Source organism: Lissotriton vulgaris, chromosome 9 (assembly GCF_964263255.1).
Source record: "Lissotriton vulgaris chromosome 9, aLisVul1.2, whole genome shotgun sequence".
Taxonomy (NCBI): Eukaryota; Metazoa; Chordata; class Amphibia; order Caudata; family Salamandridae; genus Lissotriton; species Lissotriton vulgaris.
In genome coordinates, this window is record NC_141697.1 from 1,186,659,521 (window position 1) to 1,186,673,886 (window position 14,366).

A 14,366-nucleotide genomic window follows, 5' to 3' on the forward strand; every position below is an offset into this window, starting at 1 on the left:
CGGAAATCAAGCATCCTGGGACCAGTTTTTAGGTATAGGGAATCCTTTTCAAAGCACCTGCTAGGTCCTTCACCTACCCCTAAACCAAGGAAACTGCACATCTATGGGAAGTCTGGATGTACCATTTAACATGACAGAGGTACCCAGGGGTGCTCTCAGAAGCAAACTGGAGCTAGCACTTCAGATACCAGTAGTAAAAAGATGCACACAATGAACAAACCAGTCACCTCTGACGGATGATCTGTTTCTTTATTTAACAGGTTTTATATAGCGCTTGCTGGACCCGAGGGTATCAGAGCGCTGTACAGGAGTACTCGTTGCAATATGGTAAAAATAACAATGAGGTAGTATTCAGAAACCAATACAAAACGGTAGTAAGCCTATTAAATCTAGCATAATCTAAACGAAAACAAAGGAGGGAGTCGGGATGGTAATGGGGGGAGGAAGGAAGGGAGGGGGATCATTAAGGCAATATCATACAGCTATACATAGATCAGATTAATTGAATGTAACAGGATAACAATGAGGTAGAAATCAAAACCCAACAAGAAGGTCAGAACAGTTCTAGAATTAACATGGTCATATTACATGGGTTGTGAAGGATTTCCTGCTAGTCCTGAGATATTAGACTAGCATGGGGGGGGGGGGGGAGCGTGGAGGGGGGGGGGGAGGATAAGGGCAAGGTGGTAGGCTAGGTTGAGGAGGGGGTGAGATTCTGTTCATATCTGGTGGAATTGGGCGGGTCCTATAGGGCGAACTGGAGGGAGTAGTTATCGGGAGAAGGAAGGTGAGTTGGGGGGGGGGGGGGTAGAAGGCAAGGGTGGGAAGAGCACCAAAAGGCGGGGTTAAGGACCCCAGTATTTGTTCAGCAGGAGAGCTTTGAGGTCTTTCTTTGAAGCTGGCGTAAGAGGGGTTGCAACGAAGATCTTTGGGGAGCGAGTTCCAGATGTTCTGTGCATTCCCGGAAAAGGAGCTAGATTGTGTTGTTTTCTTGTTTAATAGAGGTGGTACAAGAGCGAGGGTGTTGGATCATCGAAATTCAGATAGTTGACCCTTAGCTCACAAACTTCTTGCTCTTCCATAAACTACAATGCCTACTCAGACTGCCTTGACTGCGTTTAGTCTCCAAAACACAAAACACTATATAAAATCCGCTTTGAAGTCCTAAGGCCTATGACAGTCTTGCCTTACCTCAATTATTCTCTCTGGCAATCCCAACATCACCTACAACCACAGCATGACTATCAATCTACATTAGGATGGCCCATAACCACTTTGGCGTAACAGAGCCAAAGATGAAGGAAGGTTACAGATCCAGCATCTAATATTGGAAGTACTAACTGCAACCCCAAATAAACACCACCTATTAATGCCACCCTTAATGTCCGAAGAAAGGCGGATGCACCATCCACTCTGAAGCCGGACCAGACTAATGGACCCTGAATTTCAGTCTTACAGCCTACCACCCAGTGATCACCCCAACCTTCGGTTCATCACGAGTGGCATGTCGAGGTCTTTCAGGCTGAACTGGACACACATCCTGACAGGTCACTAACATTTCGAAGTGCTACTGAGCTGGGCAGTGGCCTGGAGATGACGTCAGGCTTCACAATACAGAAAGAAGCAAACCGATAGATGCCAAGACCAGGCTGGACGCTTAACTAGCTGTTAGGAGCGGCCATGGAAGCTCTGAGCGGAACATTTGCATTAGTACAAACTGAGGAACAAAGGGCAGCTGTGGCCAGAGACGGTGCATTTTAACACCTTTCCACCAGTACATCAAGAGGTGTCACTAGACATGTATTAGGATGCTGAAGTATAGCTTGGCAGTTCTACCAGCCACATGTAGGTTTGATTCAATGTATGTATGGAGAGATGGCAGGGTGTAAGAATGGATATTTTGGAATTAGTGAAGGGGGATGGATCCACCTTGGCCTCGTGCCGTGTACCCGTCAGTGTCACAGTGGCCGGTGGGGGAGGGGGGTGGGGGCCTAAAAAGTCTTTTACCAGGACATAGATGTTTGCACAGTGAAACATTCCTATATACCTGTGCGCTTTTCTAAATGAAACCGGGCTACAACTAACACTCCTCGCCTATTCCGGCTTCGCCTCGGCATCATTGAGCAATAAAACGCAGTCCTTCCTCGGTGTCACTTAACAGCATCCCCCACCTGACATAAAAGCGGCACAAAGCACGGACCATCTGCAAATATCGGTTTTAACATTATAAAGGATGCGATTCTAACGTGGCACGCCTGGGGCTGCCTCCCCATACCGTGCCCCCTCGTGGGACACGCGTCCAACAGGACGCGTGTCCCACGAGGGGGGACATATGGGCAGGGTTTGACAGGCGTCCTTGAGGCACACGCCTCACACCCCTCCCCCGCCTCTGCCCCCCTGGAGCAGGACCACAGGCTCAGCAAGGTACCCCAATATTGAGAGCTGCAGGAGACAGTGCCGCCTTTACAGACCCCAGAAGACTTTTCTTTGTGAGCCTGAAGTGTGCCATTTAAAGAGAACAAAGGGGAAGGAAGGAAGGAAGGCTGCCGCTCCCTGCCACCGCCTGCCGAGTGTGCAGACACCAAGAAGGGGCGGGGCGGCACGGCTACCCAGCAAGGGACAAGACCCACCTTAGACAGCTGCCTCCGGAGACTGAAGCGCTGGACCATGGCGACCTCCTGGGTGCAGAAGAAGCGATCCACAAGGGCACAGCCAGGGCAGAGGGGCACCCACGGGTGCCGGCAGCATCAGCTGGCACGGTGTACAGCACATCTCAGTGTCCCAAGCACTCAGTCACTCCATTGTTCCAGCAGCAGACCTGGCGGGGGCACCGACCGGAGGAGGGCAGGGCAGTGTCGGCTGGGTTCGAGGAGCTACAAGTCTGACTTAACACCCAAGGGTGGGTGGGTGCTTGGGCAGGGGCTGTGAGCAGAACGTCTGGTACCAAGGACGTAGAGGTTGGCAAGGGCACGGGGCTGTTAAGGCACAGCGTGCCAGGTCATATGAACGGAAGCCTGGCGGAAATGACTGGGGCGGGGGGTCAGAGTCTTGGATTTACGGATTTGGAAGATAGCGCTGGAGAATCGCCATTAGGCGCTAAAGAGTCATAGTGCAGTGCCAGCCTGGCACGGAGGCTTGGAAAGAATAAAGGGGCACGGGACTCTGGAGGAAGGCGGGTTGTGGGGAGCTGCAGCCCTGGCACAGGGGCAGGTTCATAATGAATGGGCAGGGGCGCAGGTGGTCGGGGAGGGACTGGTCAGGGGTACAACGAGGGGGAGGCGATCTCTTAGAAAGCAGGGTGCCTGCCAGGGCAGACAGCAGACCCGAGATATGGACCTGGGAGGATCAGACTGGCAGGAAGCAGCAGACCCTGCATAGGACCCTGGGAGGCATGGAGAGTCGGGGGTCTCAAAGAGCGGCAGACCCGACAGGCATGATGGGTCCGAGGCAGCAGGGATCAGCTGCTCACGCGTCCTCAGCCCCTTTACCACTCAAGTGCGAAGGATCCATGCCTTCCGCGCCGGCTCCCTCCCCCCACCCCTCCCTGGGCGTCCAAGCCCCTCCCACTCAGCCTTTGAAGTCCCCGATTGTTCACATCTGCAGCAGCACAGGCCGGTTGAGAAATGGCAAAGACTGGTGAGGGTTGACACAAACCCTTCAGATTTCTACAGACCTCACCCACCTCCAGTGGGTGTGGAATGAGAGCAGGCTCCGCCTTCTAGCGCCTCTCCTCTCTAGTGTGAGGTAGGCGTAGCGAGGCTCCTCCTCCCAGATCTCGCCTACCCTTCAGCAAGTGGGCGTGGACTACCATTAAACTCCGCCTTCAGAGGGTGGGGCCTACAGCATGGTCCCTGCTCCAGCATCACCTAGTCCTCGGGGCGTGGCTTCCTGCCGGGCTCCTGCTTCGAACAGCAACACTTTTTCTAGTGGGCGTGGCTTAGAGCCAGCGGCTCCTGCCCAAAGCAAGCCCTTCGCCGGTGGGCGTGGCTTACTGTCGGCTCCCCCTCCCAGCACAACTTTGCTTCAGTCAGAACGGCACATACCGGGCTCCTCCCACTCACCTCTGTCTGACTCCACTATTGGTGTTTTATGGTTAAAGAGCGCAGAAAGTGACACACTGGGTGAGTGTACAGCAGCTATCCAGGGTACACAATGGCCCTCCCATCAATGTATTTACGGATTGAGAAATAATCATGCGAACAAGAAATGATACATCGAACAACATAACCCCAAGACATACGGTCCCAACAACATTCAGGGTGGTAGACCAGATTTTGTAGATGAGTGGTGGATTTGGAGCACAGACAGACAAAGTTATTACAACAGTGGAAAGGTTGGTGATCTTTAAGAAAGAATGGAAATAAATATATGCACACGCACAGACACACATCTATATATATACACATATACACACATAATAGCAGATTTTTTTCGAAGTAAATGAAAAATGTGAAGAAATTGCTGATATTTGTCTATAGGAAAGATGGCAGCCCTGCTCATATGTATGTAGAAATGTAAATGTGCGGGTTTGTGTGTTTATATTACACTTAGTTATAAAAATATGAAAAACTGTATTCTTTTAATGTATATGTATGTATTAAATGTATATGTATGTACGAGTTTACCACTGTAACTTCCGTGCAAAGACAACGGCGGACTCCAGATGCAGCACAAACCTGAATATATTGACCCAAATTTGTAAAAAAGTTCCAATTCGATGGGCGGTGTGCACCAACTACTCCTGCATCTGCCGTTGGGGGATGCAATCCGCTACTTGGAAGACAAAACTTGGAACTGAATGGAGTAGTGCACTACCGAAGTTCAGTAATATTCAATTAGGAAGCACGATCAGTTTCTTCTTTGAAATATATTCTTTATTAAAGTTCATCAAAGACTTGTGCAAACACAAAACCTCAGCCAACGCGTTTTGTTCAAGAAGTGAACTTCGTCAGGGCTGAAAATGAGGACATAAATAACATACATAAGTGCCATATATACACAATGTATATGATTGCAATAAGTGAATTACAACATAAAAGACAAACATGTATACAAGACCTAAGTGACCTAAAAACAAGAAAAAAGCAAGACACCTATTGTACACACAGTAAAAGATGCCAGTTTGTACAAAACAAAACACTCCATTCAAAACTAAACACGGGTTCATTTTAAAAGCTATTTATAATGAGCAAACCAAAGTAGAACGGAGAGAGTCAGTCACCACCTGTGGCTTATATACAATGTCCTACACTGGACATAAGCAATAACTGGGACCGTCAGTTCACCCAGGTGGTGACTGACTCTCTCCGTTCTACTTTGGTTTGCTCATTATAAATAGCACAGACCTCAAGAAATCTACTCGCACACGTTCTACGGCAAGTCAGGTTTTATAAGGGCAAGCTATTTTTAGGGACTATTGGCCCAGTCTGGCCAGAGGCTCTAGCTAACAAATAACAGGGGTTCTTTTAATTCAGAAAGTGAATGGGCAATAAGAATGCATTTCAATCTTGTTACATTTGCTGTGTGTTGAAAGACAGAGGTCAAAGATCAGCTTATGTCTCCCTACAAATTGCTCCTTATTTTATCCCGGAGAGCTCGTTTACAAAATCCTCTATCTGAAGTCAGAGTTGGGGAAAAAAGGGAAGTGTTCGAGCACTTGTGATGTGTTAAATAAAAGGCTATGGGATGTCAGTTTTTTCTAAAACATTATAATAGCTTGTAAATCAACTGTTTCCATATTTCAAAATATACTTCAGTAGTTGAGGTAAACATTATTTTATTCAGAAGTGTGATGGAAATAAATATTTTAATATTCAACAATTGCAAGTCATCTGACAAATTGAATTCAGAGGTGAGGAGGTCTCACATATACATACACATAATGGATACTGCAGAGTTTTCCTTTCATAGCGTGATTTGTTTATTGAGTTCATTTTTCCAACATGTGGCTTCATGCAGAAGGGGATGGTGGGGTTGGGGGAGATGTACTACTCATCATTTGTTTGCTGGAATCAGTTCAACAAAGATATGAATGAAGGGACAGATTTACAAGCCCGTGCGCCACTTTTGTGCAGCTGTTGCGTCACTACTGTGACGCAGCGGCGGCGTAAAGCTAGCACCATGCTGCGAGGTATTTAGAATGTGACGCATCTAGGGAGATGCTTCACGTTGTAAAGCCCTGCGCCACATGAAATCTGCATCAGGTTTCATGTGGGCGTTCCGTGCAGGAACGCCTCGGAAAAGTGACTGAGTGAAATCTTGTAGATTTCACTCAGTCACTTTTCTGACGCCGCTGTGTCAAAACCTTGCGCCTGCTTGAAGCAGGCTTAAGGCTTGATGCACCACGTTGTGTATGGGCAGGCCACGAGCATTGCTGGAGTTGCGTTGCACTTGCGACACAACTCCAGCAATGCGCCACCCTTCCGACGGGAAATGCATCACGCATCTGTTTATTCTTGCGCCATGATGCTCCTGTATTTTTGTGAGGCATTTTTAATTTGGGTATTTCAGTTCCATAGATTTCTTTTTATCTCCTGATAAAGGAAGTGGGGTGAATAGGTAGGAAGGCTGTACAGTTCATATGCATTGCATTTTAGTCAAGGCAAAAAAGACTGAAGGATATTCTTGCTTTCAGAGCCAGCCTATGAAGTTCAAGTAATATGGAGGGTATGTGATCATATGTACAGTTGTTTTTCTGGAGGCAGGGTGGAGTATAGTCTTTGTGGGCGCAAGTTGTGAATGCATGAAATCTACTCGAATCACATTACTCAAATCTATTTTCAAGATCACTAGAGTGAACTGCAAGTTTTAGCTCATCTGTTGGGCAGGGAGTGCCATTTGGGTATCCAGTGTAAAGCAGAGTGACTTTATAGATTATTTCAGTGTGGGGGTGAATCCATCTATTTTCAGGTATTCAATGACGTTTCTCCTTTCAGTTTGCTTTTGAGAGGGGGGTAACAGGAATTCGGTCATGTGTGCATTTAGTAGGCGGAAGTTGGCTGACATCTAACTTTGTACTTGATCAAACATGATGTCAAGTTATAGATGCTCGTGATGTTCAAGGTTTTGAGTCACAGTTGCTTATTTTCCACATATTGATGGAAGTACATGCACTATTTGTTAGGTAGAATGCATGATACCTCTATGTAAGCTACAATGACAGAGTGGGTAAAAGATTTGACCCTTTAGGGTCTCCACATGGGATTGTGTACCCTTTGCAGCAGAGATTTCCTAAATTTAGCATTTTAAGACACCTTCGTAGGATAGAGGTGAGCAATCTGATTACATTTCGTTTGATGTCTATTCTATGCTGTAGAGTGACATGTACCTTTATGAGGTTTACTAGGTGGAAAGCGACTGAGAAATCTAATAGAATAAGTAAAAGCTATCCTCATGGCAAAATACACCTGAACCCTTACTTCGGACTCTTTTAAAGACTCAGCACCGATCTGTACTACCTGTTTGACCCAGTTGTCTATTTGTATTACTTTTATTGTTGATTTACATGATTTTGATTTCTCTGTCTGACTATGCTCCCTCATGTACCCCTTCTGTGTAAAGCGCTCTGATATCTGCAAAGATCTTGTCCGCGCTATATAAAACTTTCAAAATAAATAAATAAATAGGAACAAAACAAATCAGAACACTATACATGGTGATTTGTATATAATAAATACTTGCTGAAACCCAATTTCCACATTATCAACCGTATATGGTTTTTTATCAGTAAAACTGCATGAGTGGAAACGTTTGTGGCCATTTCACTGGAAACGAGCTGCCTGTAAATGACACTGCACTATCATATCATGCTTTAATATATCTATTAAAAGTGAGAGTTTTTAAACATTAACTGAGAAACGTTCCTGCCCCGCCATCATGACATTGCTATTTATGAACCGCGGTGAGTCAGGGGTTGTGTGTACCCTATCTGTGGGCTAGATTTTTATTATACATGGAGCAAAAGTTTAGCCTATTAATCGAACCAAAACGTTTTTGTTCAGCTGACATCCTGAACTTGCATGTTTGAAGGTGCTCTCCTACTTAATAAAGACAAAATGGCAACTCAAAATAAAATATTTGACTAATATCACACAATTTGAAACCAGTTTATGAGTCAAGCACATTACAGTTAGGTCTAGTAGATTATTCAAGTCACTAGACCTGCAGGTCTAGTAACATTTATATGATTTTTTGAGGCCTGCAGCAGGCTGGCCACTCTGGTAGTTCATACAGGTTTCATAATCATTCCCATATACATATTGCGCTTACATTCACATAAGACAAAATTGCTATTGGTCAAGTTGATCACTCAGTCCTGTACCTCCACAGCAATGAGCCATTCATCCCACACTGAACAAGCATGGAATGATTGAAGAATAACTGAAGAGATATGGCACGCTGCTGGCCAATGGAGGACTTTAAATTAGCCCACGAACATGGGAACCAACAAGCTACATACTAAGACAGTTTTTTGGCATCTCACTATGACAATTAGATACTGGAAGATGACAGCAATGAAGTCCATCCCAGTAGACGTCTCCCAGGACCATTTTCCCTCCAACTTATGCTTGCCTAGGACCATAAACTATAAACAGAATACGTTACCTTGGACAACCCGGTGCTGTAACTAGCTAAGTGGAATATGATCATAAGAAATCCCATTAAGAGAGCTCCTCAATGCTGCAAGCTTACTGAAAACAGCATGCCTATCCCTCACATTTCTTCAACACACTGCTAAATGCTGCTTCCCATAGCACAAAAACCGCACCTCAGTGGTCCCCACAAATGCCACTGAAACTTTCCCACAAAGAATCAAAAACAGGATATACCCTTCTAACCACTCTTCCTACAAGTTGTAGAGTTCTGCCAATGTAGGCAAGCAGTTCTGCGTTCTACGTCGAGGTAATAGGCACTATATAAATGCTGCAATACAATGTCCACTTCGTCCTGATGATTTTGGGATGACTGTCGCCTCAGCTGGGGGTTCATACCATTATACTGGGCCCATGTTCAGAGTATGAGGCCCCTCTCTCGTCTGCCAGTCTCTGTGCTTCTTAAAGTCCTGCTCATAGTTACATCTACGATCACTGTTCTGTCTTTTTGTGGCCTGATTTCAGCTTAAGTCACTCACTGACGTTGTGCTTTGTCCTCCCTGTTCTCAAACACAAGTCTCAGTGCATCGGTTGTGGGTGGCTCACCATTATGTAGGATAGGAGCGGCGAGGAGGCGGCCAGGAAGGTGGAAGGGTCGATGGTGTTTTGACGCTCGTAAAAGCTCTTCTTCAACATGCCTTGCCTGTTCCAGGGCTAATTTCAGACAGACCGGGAGTGAAGATTTATTGCATTAAGTATTAAAAGCCTCTAAATCTGCATCCCGGCTATAAAAGACCATTTTTATTCTACAATATTTTCCCTCAAAACCTCAGCAAGTGAAATGCGCGTGGAAAAAGAATCCGAGCAGACGCATGACTGGCTCCAGAAATAACTGCGGAAGAAACTGGCCACCGGAAAAGCGCAAACATGGAAAAAATACGTAGAGAGTTTCCGACAGAACAGACCTAGGAGTAGAGAGTTTGGTCTATGGGAGATCTTTGTGAGAACGCAGTTGCAGAGCCTGAATGCAGGGCACCCTGGGACTTGGTCCCCTGAAGTGATGCCCTCAGGCAGCCTGATGTCTCCGCGAGAGGAGGTAATGTAAGTGAGACTGACATTCTAAATAAAAACAAGCACGTGATGAAAAAAAATCTTTACAGTATATTCACCTGTGCGTGGTTTTAAGAATACACTACTTTCACAACGCGTTACTTACACTAAACGAATCAATGAATTTATAATGACATCCAGAGGATGGTCCTTTGAGGGATCAGTTCAAGAGCAAAGAGGGTGGGGGTGTGGGGGTTGTTAGGGTGAGTGTTTATGTATGCATTTTTATATAGCGCAAACATAATTGAGTCTCTCTTGGATTTTAAACTCAGCTCATGTGCTTTTGTTCTTCAGAGCCTAAAGGAGTTGCTGCCTCGCTAGCACTACTCACTCTTGGACCACACTCTTTGGATCAGGTCTGGTGCAGTCTGACTCACTTCCCTTAAGTTATGATCTCCAAATTAGATGTGTGTTGGCATAAATGTGATGGGGCCCTGAGCCTTGGCTGAGTAAGCCCCTGGTGGACTAATGTTCTGTGGGGCAAATCTTGCGAGTTCAACTAGCGCCTTCTGAACAACACAGTGTGCCACAAAAGTCCATTTTTGGTGTTCTTACATATGGTGGTGCTTTTTAGAGGCTCCAATCTAGGTATGCTTATAAATATTTTGTTATGATCCAAACTCTACGAGATAAACTGCGCTACCTATGTTACTTTATTCCAAGTCGCACTATTCTTCATCTTTCTTCAAGACCTTTAGTCTACAAATTACAGAGTAATGCCTGCAATATCTAGAAAGCTCGCCATAACCATTTTACCCGAATAATGCAGTTTTCTAACGTCACTTGGTTTTATCAGCTGGTACAAAAGTACCCATGGTGACGTCATACAAAGGTGATCAGAGACTGCACCTGATGCTGTCCATAGAGAGCTGCAAGCACTGGTGGGCTGAGTGAGAAGCAAGCACAAGTGCACAGCTTGAGGCCCTGCACTGGTGAGGGTTTCACAGGAGTGGCAGAGTGAGAAGCAAGTGACGGGTGGGAGAGGGACGAGCAGGTATTGGTTGGTATGTGACCAGTAAGTGATGGCTGGCAGTATGAGAAGCAGGCACTGGTCGGCACACGGAGCAGATGGCATTGGTGGCAATGTGAGTAACCAGTAATTGCAGGCCATATGAGAAGCTGGCACTAGTGGGCCCTGTGAGGGGCTGGCACTGTTGGGCAATGAATGATGGCGCTGGGCCAGTTATGTGCTGACACTAGATGGGGTGACAGTTTGGCGCAGGAGGGCAGTGTGAGGAAATGCTATCAGTTGCCAATGAACAGTTGCCACGGGTACGTGGAGATGGCACTTGTTTCCAGCATGGAGGTGGTACTGGTGAGCAGTACAAAAACACTGGTTGGCAGTATGAGGAGCTGGTATTTGTGGTAAATGTAGAGCTGGCCCAAACAGGCCACGTGTGAGGCTGGCATTGATGGGAATGAGGAGTTCGCACCGAAGAGCAGCATCGGGTGCTGTTATGGGTTCACACTGAAGATTGGGTATGTGAGGGCAGGCACCAGTGGGTACTGTGAGAATGTGCCACACCAGTGGGACGTTGGCTAACAAGGTGAGCCGAGTCAGCCTTTAATTTACTTCAGTCTATGTGAACCAGTGCTCTGAAAGACCCTTACAAGGCCTCACTATACCATAAAGAGGTATTAAAAAAATGACAGAGTATGGGGGCGTGGCTTGGATGGCAAGGAGGCAGCAGACCTGAGTCCGGAGCTCCCGACCCCCCGAGACAAATAACGGCGAGCAAAAGGACGGAAACGCGAGGAGAAACTAAAGAAACATAGGTGGACGTGCATGAACTGAAGGGGCACCGGCGCCGACCTTCTTCGAACCTGCGGAACACGCGGGAGGGAGGCACGAAGCCGAAAGAGCTGCCGAGGGGACTAAAATTTTTGAGCACAAGATGGCGGCAAGCTCCTAAGAGGAACCGTGAACCACCGCAAATCCCCAAGTAAGAGCGCCCGTGCAAACCGGCAAATAAACAACGCGCGATTCCCCCACCCTCATGTGAACGGCCCCCCCCACCCCCGACCCTAACTCCAAACTAACGAGGATCATCAACACAGTAGGAGGGGGGCGCCAGGACGGTGGCGGAGAGGGCGGCCATCTTGGTGTAGTAAGGGGATACGATCAAACAACAGCGCTGAACAACCAGACAGAGGGAGCGTGAGGAAGATATCAACCCCCCGACACCAGACGCAGCGCCAACCCAGGGAACCCGGCGACCGCTGAAGGGAAGCTGAAGGCGACCGAGTGCAGAGAGGAAGGCGGAGGCGAAGGCACAGAGCGCGGAGGATAGGCGCCATATTGGTAAGGTCGGCGGAACCAGACCTCTGAGCCGATCAACACCACAGCGCAGCGCGACTTTAAAACGACAAGTAGCGAACCCCCGAGGTGCCGACTAAACGCCAACGCCAACCGCCGACCACCAGCGCAGGTGCTAGAGGAGACTCGGCGCCAGCAACGAGTGCACCCGGTCGCTCGTGCGGCGGCCATCTTAGTGGGGGCTGCAAAGCGAAACGTTCAACCACGCAACACTGCCTATATCAAATATAGACGAAGGCGCACAGAAGCCAACACCCCATCCGTCCACCGAGCCTACTCCTACGGAGACATCAGTGCCGGAGCTGCAAGTCAGGGGAAAGCGCGGCCCACAACCAAGCGGCGCCGAGCGAAAGGGGTAACAGGAACAGCCACTCGCTAATGGCCAAGGGAGAGAGGAAGTGAAACCAAGCCAAGTGCCAGTGTTAAAACCAACCAAGGGAAACAAAGGGAAACAGTGGTTCAGTGGGTCTAAGGAGACACAGCCGAATGCGGATGAGCGAGGCGCGGAGCAGTGCTAACAGCCCACGAGACAGGACCACCACTGCCAGAAGGTGACACACACGCTGTAACGCAGAGCGACCCTAGAAGGCTGTTACAACAAGGAATAAATAGGACAAACCCCCAGGAGGCTGGCGGAGGCCAGGACAAAGACTAGAGTGGTCAAGTGGCCACCCCGCTTTAGGGACTGCAATTTGTCAACGGGGCCGATCCAAAGGAAGAAAGAAGACTAAGGACAAAAAAAGACACCTACAAAGCGACAACCAACGGAAGTAAGACCTCAAACACACCAAGTCAGGAGGGGCTTTGACGTAATGGCAGGGAAGGAAGGCGGCATGGTCACAAACGCCCAAAAGAAGAACAAAAACGATCTGACAGCATCACCCGCGAAAGAGCGCGAAGACCTGGGCAGCGAGACAACGACTCTGGACACACTACTAAGGAAAATAACAGAAGGCAACGACCTAGCGAAGGCAACAAAAAAAATAGTCGACAGTATACAAATGGAGCTAATCGCAATAAGAGCTGAGCAAAGTAAAGCCAATGGCAGAATAGATGAAGCGGAAAAAAGAATTAGCAACCTAGAAGACCGTGCAAATATAACACACAAGGACCTAGGTCTGGTCATAAAAAGAACAACAGCCCTACAAAGATCGATGGCCGAGCAGGATGACAGAAGCCGCAAGGGGAACATAAGACTGCTGGGCATACCGGAGGAGGAAAATGACACCCCGGGGGCGTGCGCCAGGATGCTGGAGGACATGATCCCCCAACTAACAGGTCTCACTTTCGAGAGACCGCTCGAGATCGTCAAAGCATACCGCATCCCAGCAAAGAAACAATCGAACAGCAACACCCCAAGACCAATCATATGTAAACCACTACGTGAGAACCACACAGAGGCAATATTCGCTGTAGCCAGGAAAGGCAAACCAATGGTAATCAACGGGAAGAAAGTAACAATCACGCAGGACCTATCCAAGCTGACGGTGGAAGTGAGGAAGGGTTTCCTAGCCCAGCGGGAAGCCCTGCGGAAAAAAAATATCACCTTCTCCTTCGCAGGCCCGTCAAGACTGAGGATCACAGACAGACTCGGGAGCAGAACCTTCGACGACCCCAACGACCTACACAGGTACCTACAAGGACCAACCCCAGAAGAGATGGAACACCAAAGCCCAGGAGCGAAGAGGAGAGCCTCGACAGACGAAGCCGAAGAAGAGGTCATATGACAAGGGTGGGGTGCGTGACGAAACGCAAACCAATGCCAAAGGCACGCACATAGGAAGAGACAAGGTCCGAAACCAGCTTATCAGCTCCAAACGCACAAGACAAGAGCCCAAGCACACTCCCAACAACCATTGACCTCGAACTTTAATCAACAATCTACCTCGATAACGCACAATCCAACCAACGTTTCTACCTCATCGCTGTTAATGATAAGAGAGACAATGAAGACCAACAGCGACCATATCCTTTGCCATATCCTGCAGAGACATTGACTTACTTGGGGGGGAGGGGAGTGTGAGGATCCTTGCTGTCACACACCCATTTTCCTACAGACGGGGGGAGGGGGGAGGGAGGGGAGGGGGGAGGCCAGATGGGGCGGGGGGGACAGGCAGGCATGAAGGCGAGCGAGATAACGGACATTTGCGCAATGCATAACTACTTTTGGTTTCTTTTCCATACCTTTTTCTACACCCATCCCCACACCTTTTTCCTACCCCTACCCAAACCCAGCTCACTCTTCCCCCAGGGGGGGGGACCCGGTCACCTGGTGATAACAAAGGCAGGCATCTCTAAATGCAGAAGAGAAGACGACAGAACGACCGGCGGCAACAACAAACCCCCAT

At 48.0% G+C, this 14,366-nt stretch overlaps 1 protein-coding gene across 2 annotated transcripts in view; it reads right to left on the reverse strand.

Moving 5' to 3' along the window:
* TMCC1 (transmembrane and coiled-coil domain family 1) overlaps nt 1-14,366 on the reverse strand; it is a 485,716-nt gene that overhangs the window by 158,954 nt on the left and 312,396 nt on the right. The window contains exon 1 of one of the 2 annotated variants that reach the window (XM_086939248.1): nt 2,631-3,545. The exons of the other annotated variant lie outside the window; for it this stretch is intronic. Coding sequence (XP_086795374.1) covers nt 2,631-2,669 — 39 coding nt within the window. The 5' untranslated portion in view covers nt 2,670-3,545. Of the gene's footprint in view, nt 1-2,630; nt 3,546-14,366 lie in introns of those variants that run through there. 2 annotated transcript variants of the gene reach the window in all.